Source organism: Rana temporaria, chromosome 1 (genome assembly GCF_905171775.1).
Source record: "Rana temporaria chromosome 1, aRanTem1.1, whole genome shotgun sequence".
NCBI classification, from domain to species: domain Eukaryota; kingdom Metazoa; phylum Chordata; class Amphibia; order Anura; family Ranidae; genus Rana; species Rana temporaria.
The window spans coordinates 574,951,604-574,964,398 of record NC_053489.1 but is presented as its reverse complement, the minus strand read 5'-3'; the positions used below and the strand labels follow the sequence as shown (position 1 = coordinate 574,964,398).

The 12,795-nt window shown below is 42.1% G+C and overlaps 1 protein-coding gene across 1 annotated transcript in view; it reads left to right on the top strand.

The window, feature by feature from the left end:
* Positions 1-12,795, top strand: part of CRACD (capping protein inhibiting regulator of actin dynamics) — a 222,359-nt gene that overhangs the window by 170,092 nt on the left and 39,472 nt on the right. The window contains exons 4-5 of the mRNA XM_040334703.1: positions 7,617-7,752; positions 9,167-9,334. Coding sequence (XP_040190637.1) covers positions 7,633-7,752; positions 9,167-9,334 — 288 coding nt within the window. The 5' untranslated portion in view covers positions 7,617-7,632. The remainder of the gene's footprint in view (positions 1-7,616; positions 7,753-9,166; positions 9,335-12,795) is intronic.

The following is a 12,795-nucleotide window of genomic DNA, read 5'->3' as shown; positions in this document are numbered from 1 at the left end:
CGCATACAAAGTTCGAGAGGTATGTGGTTGCCCGTAGCAACGGTGGAGATATCAAGTCTGCAAACCACGTGAGAAACGAATTGCCGACAAAGGATCGTGGCAAGTTGAAAGCAACAATGTTTCAAGGATCGCAAAGTCGCTGCGTTTGGGAGAGTCAGCAAAGTACAGCTGGAAGAGTGCCATCTCCCTTGGCAACGAGAGATCAAATGTCAACCGGAAGGAGGAGCTACTGTGGAGATGTAAAGAGGCATCCCATTAAAGATATGTGTAAAAATGTACCATGCCTGGAATGTGGCCAGCTGGGGCATGAAATATTGTCTTGCCCTAGATTCTGGGGTGCACCTGGAGATAATGAGGCTGAGCCAGTTTCCTGTGAAAATATATTTGCCGTCTCCCCTGGCAACAAGGAGTTTTTTGTTGTGCCTCCTGGGGGTGCTAAGGAGTCAGAAATTGCTGCTGCAGTTTCATCCCATGGCCACCAGGGAGAGTTGGCCAGTGAAAGACAACGTACTCAAATGAACATGGCAGCCCCCGTTACAGTGATCGGTAAGACTGTTGCTGGTAAATGCATGGAAAAGATTGACTATGTGAATGTGCACACTGGAGTTGCAGTGACCCCAAATGGGAGATCCACTGTCTGTGTGGAAAAGGACTTTCCTCGCTGCAGTGCCCTGTTCAGTGGGGAGGCAAGTGGTAAACTTGAATATGACAATGTGATGGGTAAAACTGATATTGTGTTGGCTAAAGTTGATGGCCCAGCTGCTAATGGGCTAGTGCAGCTCACTAGAGATATAAATGTTGATATGAATACAGATAAAGATGTGCTATCTGACCTAGCAACCGTGATTAAGGCCACAGAGGTGTCCCTAGAAACCCCCAGGGAGCTCTGCGTTTTGGAGCCGGAGGTTGCCTGGGACAGCTATGGTGCCATTCTGAAGGAGAAGACGGTATCTGAACATAGTAATAATGAAATGTTAAATGCTAAAACTAATGTGTTTGGAAACACTCGTGATGGAAATGGGTTAATGCAGTCTGGCAATGACAGGTGTGAAGGTCTTCATGCATTTAATGAAGCGCCACCAGAAGGTGAGAGTGTGGTATTGCAGTCTGCTCTGGTTCAAAATGTATTGCCTCAGTCTGGTTTAAACAAAAGTGACATGTGCAATGTGTCTGTTGCTGTGCCACTCTGTCCCTCTGGTAGCGCAGAGATAACAGATTGGGACAGATGGGCAAAAAGCCTGTTGGCTTTGTTGGAAAAGGTCTCTGTTGGTAAGAGTGGAGCAGACATGATTTCTGCAGTGCCAGATGAAGGACCTGCAGAGCAACTTGTATGCAATGGTGCATTTGCTGCTGCAGATGATGTTGCTCACAAGATGGAAGCGCCAAATAACGGCGAACGCACAGAAGAGGTCATGTCTGTGATCCACAAAGGTTCTAATGATGTGGTAATGGATGGTGCCATGCCAAATGAGCTGATGTTGGTGGAAGTGCCAGAGGGCACAGCAATAAGTGAACTGATTGTAGTCAAAGATCCAAATGTTGTGTTATGTGATGTTCAGCGGTCGGGACAGTTGCTGGCAGAGGATCTCATGCCAGTGGAGTTTGCGTGTACTGAAGCTGCCGGAGACAACCACTCCGTTGGGTGCAGTTCCTCTCCAGACACTGCCCTGCGGAACATGGGTGAAATTAAATATGACAAATGCATTGATGTTTCTGACCATGATGAAAAATGTAGCATGTTGGCGATTTTTGATGGTATGGTTGCCATGGGTGACATCAAAAATAATGGTAGACATGATGGTCTTGGTCAAGTTGATCTGGTTGTAGAAAACCCTGAAAATTGTAGCGAGACAGGGAATGATGGGTTTGACACAGAAGAGGAAAAAGGTATAGCAGAAGTAGGCCCCCTAGAGGTTCAGGAGGGTAATTCTGGGGAAGGTTTCCTGAGGTTTGAGGAACTTCTAGGATCTGAGAAGGATCCTGGTAAAAAATGGTTGGAGGGAAAAAGCCCAAAACTTAGCAAGGTGTCACATGACTTAAAAACCTCAGAGTGGCGAGATAGTCAGGATGTCCTTCAGAGGGAGACTAGGACGAGGTCGCAGTCATATGAGGATGTTGGTGATGAAACTGACAGAATGAAGCATGCAGTGTACATGGGGAAACAAGTGATGCTAAATTTGGACAGTGTTCCAGGGGAGCATCCGGCTGTGGTGGCTACCTCCAGTGAGGTGGATGCCCCTTTAAAGGTCTCGGACCCCCAAGCTGCAGTGAATGAGCCCCTCCATGTCTCTAATAAGGTTAAGGTCCCCAAAAATGTTTGGCATATTGATGTGGAGTGTGTAGAAATTACAGATATGCTAGTGGATTTGCTTGAACTGGTGAAAGCACAGTCCTTGTATACCTGGGTGCCTCCATTACAGTCAGAGGTGGTGGTACTGCGTGGTACCAATGGATGGAGCCAGGTAGTGCAACCTGTGCCGGTTAAAATTAGTCACCAGTGGAACTGGTTAGTACAGTGCTTTCTGATAGTGTGGCAGGTGATCTCCCAGTTTCCTGTGAGGGTGCTTCCGCATACAGTTCAGTACGGAAGGCACTCTGGGGGGCTGCTGGAGACATCAGAGGTCTCTCCGCCTGATGCGGTGATGGAAATGTCTGCTAATGTGGTCCGAGGTGCGGCTGAGCAGTGTTTTGTAAATGGCGCGGATACTGCCTCACCCGTTACAACTAAGAAGGAAGGGCCAGATACGGACACAGCAAAAGCAGATATTTTGTCTCTCACCTACAAAGAGGTACAAGTTGGGGTACCCGGAGACACTCTAAAATATAGTATGGAGAGGAACAAACATTGGGATATGGAAAAGTGTGAGCTGGCAAAAGTTGGTACACCCAAAAGTAGCAGGAAAGGCAGGGGGCCACCAGAAAAGAAACATGAGTTCAGGAACCCCAAGGACAGAGGGAGTAGGCTGGGGATACAGAATGGTAGGACCCCGTTCCGATCCAGGATAGGGCGTGCCTGGAAACGCACCCGAAAAAAAGATTGGGGCACCTCTGCGCCAGCTGTTCGCTGCGTAGGCCCAATCAAGGATTCAGGCTTGTGTGTTCCGCCCCCTACGGGTTCAAAACAAGGGGGGGAGGTATGTAACAGTAGGAGCTACTGTGATGGTAAAATGGACCCAGGGTATGCACACTTGAGATGTGCAAAACTACAGAACATAGCTGTGGACTGGAGAAGACTGCTTTTGCAGCTTTCTCCAGGTTTTGGTAATCCAGGCTTTGTTCATTACCAGCAGGGTGTGTGCTCAGGTGAACACAGCCCTTTATAATGAGTGTGTGGGAAGACCTCATGGCTCCCAGTTGGAGACAGCTCCTGGAAGAGACAGGAGGTCTCCAGGAATCAGAGAGGCTGTAGGAGACAGCCAGAACGGTGACTGCAAGAGGCAGAGCTGTAGACGCTGAAGGGAAGCGGTCTATGTTGAGGAGTCCGCTGGTCTGGGCAACCAGGATAAAGAGCAGAGGTACTGCTACAGAGAGCCAGAGGAGGACTAGCATTTTCTATTGTATATTTGATGGAGAAGAACCCCTGCGTGGGAAAACGTTTGTTTGGACTTATTTTTGCCTTTTTAATAAAAATGGGCTACCATGCCCTTAACCATAGTTCCTGGCTGGAGTGAATCGCTGAAAAAACGCCCATACCACGAGAGCTAATAACCCCCAACCTTACACAGCATACTGCATCACGAAGACATAGAATTAATCAATACCATTTCACAACAGAGTAGTCAGGCACACTGGAGCTGTAACGCTTTAATTTTGGAAGCACTGAGCTTTACTTTGTATCATAACGTGTTCCGCTTTAAGGGCTCCCACTACCACCAGGCGCAAGGGATGGTGATGGGCATATGTTGTGCCCTATCATATGCCAACCTGTACCTGGGGGGTGGAAGAGACCCATCTTTTTAGATGATGCCTTGTTGATGCACCAGCACCATACAAATTTGAGATCTCAACTCACCAAAAGGACACCACAGGGTGCTGCAGCATAGATTTACCCCTCTTTTATTAGGTTCAATGATTTGACCCTTGTAGAGGCGATTGGGACAACAGATTATTGCAATTGGAAATGCATTATAATTTGCTTGAATGAATTAACCAGTTATAACTCATTTACTTAATCCACTCTGTCACAGTGAGTTTGGTTGGGTATAAGGTTAAGGATTTTGTAATTAAGGCATGTAAATAATAATAATGACGATTTTTGACAAGTTCAGAACATTTTTAATGTTTAATGTGAATGTATATGATTTGTGTGAATTTACATATCTGTCAATTGTGTGTTATATATCTGCCTGTTGTGCACCCAGTTGATCAATTAGTGGTGTAGATAGGGTCTCTGGGCATGCCACAGACCTCTTCCTCTGATAGCCAGTGGGGCATATTGTGGGTGGCTTTGCCTGCTCAGGATTTCCTGGACTTGGGTAAGGATTGCCCAATTGGCGCCAAAGCACATGTGTGATTATGTCATCAGCATGTCAACACCACATATGCCATTTGATGACATCACAAAGGCAGTATGCTTGGGTTAGATGGATCAACATGGGACATGAGGAGGGGTAACACCTCTCCCCATTTCTATGCCTGTCTGCTGGGTAAATATTTTCACCCACCAAGTTCTTCACATCTGGCAAACCCCTTGATATTGTAACAACTAAATTCATGGGATTATCTAGTAACATAGTTAATCTGATGTTCAAAAGTTGGTTTAAACTTCAGCCTGAAGTTCAATCCAAGCATCAGAATAGTCTGTGATCACATCTGACTACTTGTAAGTGGTGGGGGATCGATTGGATACTGGAGAAACGACATCCAGTTGCATAGACCCCTAGGCTGGGTTATAAGCCATACGCCAACAGAAGATCTCCAGTTGGGATCTTCATCTTCGGTAAGAGGCAGTTATATAAGAAGGTGGAGGATCTCTTTCCTATCATATAACTTTTCCCTAGTTTGCTCTGGTTTGATGTCACCAACTTACATGTAGGAGGACAGTACATCTTCAGCCTTTTTGACCATCATCTGATATGTTTTTTGAAAAATAGAACATTCATTTGCTCACTTTTCCATTGGGACTTATTAGAATGCTTTGCAAATAGGGCAACCTATTTGTTGTTGTGATTTCAAATATACTGATAGCATAATTATTCACTTATTTTTCATGCACATTGCTTTTTTTTTTTAAATATTTTCACGCCTATTGTGCAGCTTGTTTTCTATGTATATATGATTGACTGCCTAATACATATAGTGGGCTTCCTTTTTTTTAATATAGGAGTATGGGAGTTAGGAGGATCTGTGACCCTTGTCAATAGTGTTAACAGCATTGAATCATGACCTCTATAGGGAGCTATAGGTAAATAGAATATAGCCTTAGGTACCCTTTATTCGAGTACCGTACTTATAACTGTTTGGTGACTTACAGACCCTTTGGGACATGCACCACTATGAGGTTGTAGAAGAGCTGGTAAAGGGATCGCAAGTAGGGTCTGGTTTGTACCCATAAATCTTTTCATTCATAACTTTTGGGTGGTATGACACCTTCATTTTGGTAGTTATTGTAACACTTTTGATAAAGTATATCCTAATTTGCAGTGTCTCAACTTATCTGTTGCATTGGACTCTGGAAACAAACAATTGCTTGCCTGCTCCATGGGTGGATAATATTAGAACATATTAAAACATAAGTCTGTTGCCTTGTCAGGAGGTCAGCCCCATCAAGGTTTATAGGTACATTCATGGTACCCCTACCTCACTGTGGAACATCTGTTCTCCTTCCTTTTCTCTAGTCTCAAATTTTCACCAGTGTATTTCTATACATTTAATATCATAGTATGATGTTATTATGCTGAAGATTGAAGCAAAGTTCCCCCTTAAATCTAGCTTTTTCACATGAGCGATCGGAAATCTATCCTCTAGCGGTATTAGATGCGGGTCACTACAAATCTGCCATGTTACATGCAAAGTAGGTCTTTAGTAAAGCGTGAATAATTGTGATATTTTGCTCATATGCTGTACTTCCCAGTTATATGGTAATGCCGTATTGGTTTAGCTGTCATGCCCTTGTGTATTTTACTCAACTTCAAACATTGCTTATCTTTATTATGTCATTTATATAGATTCCATGTTTCACTTAAAGCCTCTAAATGATTAATTATCTGTGGAGATTTGCTTGTGGCTGCTGAAATTGTACTTTAATTTGCAAAGCGGAGCTACCATAGACAGGCTTCTAAATAAGCAACTGATTTCCTTTCTGCATTAAATAATCATTAGCATTCCTACTTAAAGTAGAAACTAAAGGTAAAACTTTTTTTTTTTTTTTTCCCGATTAGATTAGAGTAATGGGTGGGGGGTTATAAACTTTTTTTTTCTTTTTTTTGAGAAATCTCCTCAATGGATCCCATTACGGAGATTTCCCTCTGCTTCCTGTCCCATAACCAAAACAGGAAGTGAGAGAAAATCCATCCAAAGTTAGGGAATCCCTAGTTGTCACCGGTACTAGTGTCCCCATTGGAATATGTCCCCTTTATTACTGTTCTGTTATGGTGACAACCAAAATATGGTATTTTCTTACACTTTACACCCCTCATTGCAATCTCTGTTTGCTCAAACAAGGAGGCTCAGCAGCACATGTAGGCAAAAATATTTTCAAATCAAATTAACTTAAAGTATTTACATGTGTGTACATTAAATTACATTTCATGATTTTTTTTTGTAAAACTTATTTTATTGAGTTCAGTCACATCTTACAGTTCAGCAATACTCGTTAGTAACAGTGACGTACATTTTTCCATTACAACAAAACAACAAAGAAAACACAAAGAAATATCCGAAGGTAGCCAAAACAAGTAAAGCATAAGAAGGTTATTCTTGAGAGTAGGGTGGATGGCTCGCCTACCCTCCTCAGTTATCTAAGCACAGCGCGTTTCGGGCTCTGGTATTGCCACGAGTGGAGAATCACCCTAGGCGGTACCAGGGGCGACCCCACCCAGGGTCCACGCCGGAGGAGGGGTGCCATTCAAGGCCTCCAACAACCGCCCCCAGCGCACCCTCCAGGCCCAGCCCCCCCCCCGGTCCCCGCATTTCACAATGAGAATCACAGCGCTGACGCTATCACTCAGGGCGCACACGTGGGTTGTGAGCCCTGCCGTGCATAGCCATCTCAGCATTTCGGGGGCATCAACCATCAACCATGTCAACAGCAACAACTGTAAAAGTGCTTAACCATATAGAAAATAATAATAACGATAATAAAAATAAGGATAAAAGAGAGAGAGAGAAAGAGAAAGATCGGAATCTCACCAAAGATGCACGAGGGATCCACCCCGTCCGCACCGAGCCACCAGGCCATCGCGTTGAAAGAAAAAAATGGTTATGTTTAAGCAATGTCCACAGTCTACGCTCATGATTTTGAATAAATACATAATTATATGCATTGGTGTATTTTGAGTATCTACCTGTTGTTCAGATTCAAATATTTAAGTGGTATTATATATAAGGCAGTTTAGGTTTATTAGTCCTTTTGCTTGTATTTCTGCATCCTAAGTGGTAAAACATTCTCATTTCAGCTTCCTTGTTAGTAGCATGGGAACAAGAGCGTTTTCCCATGACAGTATCTTCATTCCTGATGAACAAGCTGAAGATGACCAGGAAGCTCAGGCCTCATCGCAAGACTGTGTTGTAGGAAAAGTTAAATCTCTCCAGGTAAAAGCAGATATTTGGTCTTATGCTGGATCAGGGCTTTTTTCCTCAAACAATAGGTGCTGGAACTCAACAACGACCCCCCAAAACCCCTCCCCCACACACACCCTCCAAATCACAACAAATAGTGGCTGTGGTCAATCAAATTTCACAAACAGTAGGAGGGTCTTGCAATACATACAGAGTGCAGAGTTCAGCGGGATTACATACAGAGTGCAGAGCTGTCACTTGTAAACACATAAACTGGACCTGTGCTGGATACACAATTTTCTGTAGATTTTTTCCTTCAGATTTACCAAAACCATATAATATGCAAGCCTTAGGAGTTTCAATTTGTTGGCAATCAGGCAGGCCCTTCCACTACATGGTTTTGGTAAATCTAAGTGAAAAACAGACAGCAAAAGTTGTATAGTGTGTATGGGGCCTAAAACGGTATCCAAAGACAAAACATTGTTTTTAATGTTGGGTAGTGTGTAGAAGAAACTGCTGTCCTGATTTTATTGCTGTCTGGGACCCTGCTGGGTATCCGCACTAGTGACCAAAATTACTGGGACAGCAAATACCAATATAACAGATGTCACTAGAACAGAAATAGGGAGGAAATCTTCCAGTAAGGACAACTGCTCCAGGTAAAACTGTCTAATCCAGACTTTTCCCTCCCATTTGACTGATTTCCTCTCACTTTCTGTTGAGTCTCCAAGATGGGAAGTGAAGGGAAAGCTTCCCAATGTAGAGCAAAAAAAACATAAAAAAATCTGACAATGGTTTTAATTATTCCCAAATCTATCCAAAATAAAATAAAAACTGTTGACATTAGTTGCTTTACTTGAACTCTGAAATGCCAAAGAATGAAGTTCTGAATTTTGCAGCAAAGACCAACAAACATGCTTACACCACAAATCATAGTCAACGAAAGTAAAGAACTTTCTAGATATGGAAAAAGTACTGACAATTTTTATTTATGTGTTTGATTTTTTAATTAATTATATTGGAGAATTTTTTTTGGCTTCATGAGCATTTGGATGTGTAATGCAGCAAGTATTCACGCAGATGCTGGTAAGCTACTACATACAGCCTTAAAGGAAGCCGTGAGTCACGTGTGATTTTCAGGGAAGTGGTTGGGAACATGATTGAAGGCATTGTTTTACAGCTATTGAGTCAAATGTGACAAGTAGCAGTGACTGACATTAAATATACAGTAGTTTAAAAATATTTTTTGTGGGAGGCTGGTGGCTGACATGAGGAATATCAAAGGAGTCTGAGTCACATATGGTTTAAAAATCACTATCTGAGGAAAAACATTTGTTTTTTATGAAGAGTTTTGTTTTGTATATATTTAAAGCAAAGTATTAACATCAGGGAAAATGTACTATTTCATCCCTAAATAAAATGTATACTTTTTTTTTATGTATGTCAGCAACAACTGGGCAAAAACATCCGGTTTGGACAACCGCCCCCAACTGGTACACCAGTCAAGAAAATGCAAGATTTGGGTGCGGGCATAGAGAAAATGGAGGAAGCATACCTCAGCCCCATTGAGGCATCAGGGGAACGTGATATGGGCCTTATAACTGAGGGACCCAGGGTAAGACTGGCACATGTGAATCTAAGGAGATGGGAGGAGAAGTGGTAATACTGTGTTAGATAAAATGAGAAGCTTGTAAAAAAAGGAATGGACAAACTAAGACTATAAAAGACATGTAAGTACAACCTGACCACCTCACAATGAGTGAGATTTACTAAAACTGGTGCCCTCAGAATCTGGTGCAGCTGTGTATGGTAGCCAACCAGCATCTAACTTTAGCTTGTTCAGTTAAACTTTGGAAATAAAACCTGGAAGCTGTTTGGTTTCTATGGAGAGTTGGGTCAGATTTTCCACACTCCAACTTTAGTAAATAACCTCCAATGTCTTCTGTTAAATCTTCAGTTGTAAATATTTTGTTGGAGCTAGAGACTGTTCTTGACCAGTAGAATGTTTTTTGACAGGTATTTTTTTTTTAAGTTGATGGCAGGTGAGGCTCTGCCTAATCTGCCTCCCCTGACTGCACGTCCCTGATCCAGGGATACAATTTAGAATTGTAAATATAGCATATTGCCTCTCTCCCTTGAACAGGAAAAGTAAACAGAACTCATATATTTTTACCCAAATTTAATTATATGCATGCTATATAACTAATTAAGGTATATAGTTAATGGGTTATATTTGTAATTGGTATAAACACATTTGACAACCCCCACCTTTACACAAACAACTAGATTAGGCCCAATAAGTAATCAACTGGTGCAGCCACTTATCTTCACTACTTTTGGCATTTGTAGGCTGCTCCACACAAAGAGAAAGGGAAGAGGCTTCCCAATAGAAAGTCTTAATATCAGTTTATTAAACTTTCCATTGTACAGACTGTGCCGCCTGGTATGAAGAGTCACTAACACATTTCACTCCAATCACAGTTTACTCATAGGGCACATTAGGTGCTTATGCCTGCCAATAATCTTTCAACCTGTTGTTGAAAGGTGCCCAAAGGATCTCCAAAAAATGAGAGGGGGGAGAAGCTCCTGCAGTATGCCACTTGCTCTTTTGAGGTAGCCAGTGCCGAAGGACACTGAAGAAAGCCAATCCCAAAGTACAATATGGGCACCTCTCAACAAGATACTACTGCCCCATGTTGTACAATTGGTCTTACCTACTCTGCAAATTTCATTTTAGATGTTGCATTCTGGGGCGGCGACAGGTGTGCTTTAAGAATATGTTATATTCTGTCTGTTATACAGTATATCTTTTAAAATGTTATGGGTAATGTGGGAAAACATTGCATTCTATAAAATCAAATTATTCTGTCACTTACCCTTTTACTTAAGTCATCGGAAACTTTTCACATGCACTATGGGTACAGTATATCACTTGTGTGGTAGGCTCTAAGCACCGTGAGGTCTTCTGTGTGTTACCCAGTTAGCAAGCCAATATTTAAAAGTTAATTGTGAACAGGAACAATGGTGGTCCATTGCCAATGGTTTATTAGATATACATTGTTGTTAATAAGTGGCTGAATTGTTGGAGCGCATTTAGAAGAATAATTTGGTTTGAAGCAACTTTTTTTTTTATATTCTGAATAAGAAAGATTCTTTGATCATATAATTCTGAAAACTGTGTCACATATTGTGACAACCAAGTCCAAGCTAAAGGAACAGACCATCTGGATTAACATTGGAAGTATTTAATTAAAGAATCTTTGGCATATGTCAGCACTTATTCTGGATTGTATTAACACACGTTGCCTGCTGGTAATAGAATTTTCTTTCCACTTAAGGAACTGTAATAATATAGCTGTGCTTGTTATAATATCACATTTATGTGGCTGGTTTGTTGGGATTTACAATAAAATATTGGTATTTGTAAAAAAAAAGTGTATTTTTAAATCACATATGGCATATTTATAAAAGATTTATGGCACAATACATTCTGGTTCATTTAGGTTTTTACATGCAGTGCCTCGAAAAGTATTAATACCCTTTGAAATTTTCCACATTTTGTCATGTTACTACCAAAACCCTAAATTTGTTTTATTTTATGTGATGGACCAACACAAGTGAGGCCTCGTACACACACGACCGAGAAACTCGACGGGCGAAACACATCGTTTTCCTAGTCGAGTTCCTTGTTAGGCTGTCGAGGAACTCGACAAGGCAAGTTTCTCCATTCCCGTCGAGGAAATAGAGAACTTGCTCTCTTTTTGGCTCGTCGAGTTTCTCGACAGTTTCCTCGACGAAAATGTACACACGACCGTTTTCCTCGGCAAAAAAATATCTCCCAGCAAGTTTCTTGCTGTTTTTTTCAGAGAAACTCGGTCGTGTGTACGAGGCCTTAGAGTGCCCTGTATTTGGCTCCATCCATCTTCCTATCAACTCTAACATGCCTCCCTGTCCCTGCTGAAGAAAAGCATCCCCACAACATGATGCTGCCACCACCACTATGTTTCACATGGATGGTGTTTTCAGGGTGATGTGCAGTGTTAGATTTCCGCCACACATGCCGCTTTGCTTTTAGGCCAGAAAGTTCAATTTCGGTCTCATCTGACCATGGCACCTTCTTTCACATTTTTGCTGTGTCCCTCACATGGCTTCTTACAAACTGAAAATGGGACGACTTATGGCTTCCTGTCTTTCAATGGCTTTCTTCTTGCCAGGCTTCCATAAAGGCCAGATTTGTGGAATGTACGACCAATACAGTAGGGTGACCAGACATCCGGTGGTCTGCCTATGCAAACAAGGCAGATTGGAAGACATTGATCCTGTGTTCCTGCAAAACAGGAACAGGGATCTATGCCTTCCCTTAGTAAAAGCACCTCCTCCACAGTAAGAAAACATTTGTTAGGCACACATTTAACCCTTTGATTGCCCTAGATGTTATCCCCTTCCCAGCCAATGTCATTAGTACAGTAACAGTGCATATTTTTAGCACTGATCACTATATTAATGTCACTGGTTCCCACAAGTGTCACATAGTGTTTGATTTGTTCGCCACAATATCGCAGTCCAGCTATGAGTCGCTGATTGCCGTCATTACTAGTAAAAAAATGTCCCCAGATTTAATTATAAAAATCTTACAATACAGTAGTTGTCCTGTGGACAGATTTTCCTGTCTGAGCTGTGGATCTCTGTAGCCCCTCCAGAGTTACAATGGGCCTCTTGGCTGCTTCTCTGATTAATGCTCTCCTTGTCCGGCCTGTCAGTCTAGTCGGACGGCCATGTCTTGGTAGGTTTGCAGTTGTGCCATTCTCTTTCCATTTTCAGATGATGGATTGAACAGTGCTCCGTGAGATTTTTAAAGCTTGGGAAATTTCTTTATAACCTGTTTAAACTTCTGCACAACTCTATTCCTGACCTGTCTGATGTTTTCCTTGGCCTTCATGATGCTATTTGTTCACAAAGGTTCTCTAACAAACCTCTGAGGGCTTCACAGAACAGCTGTATTTATACTGAAATTCAATTATACACAGATGGACTGTACAAATTAGGTATCGGTCTATCACATACAATCCCAATTAA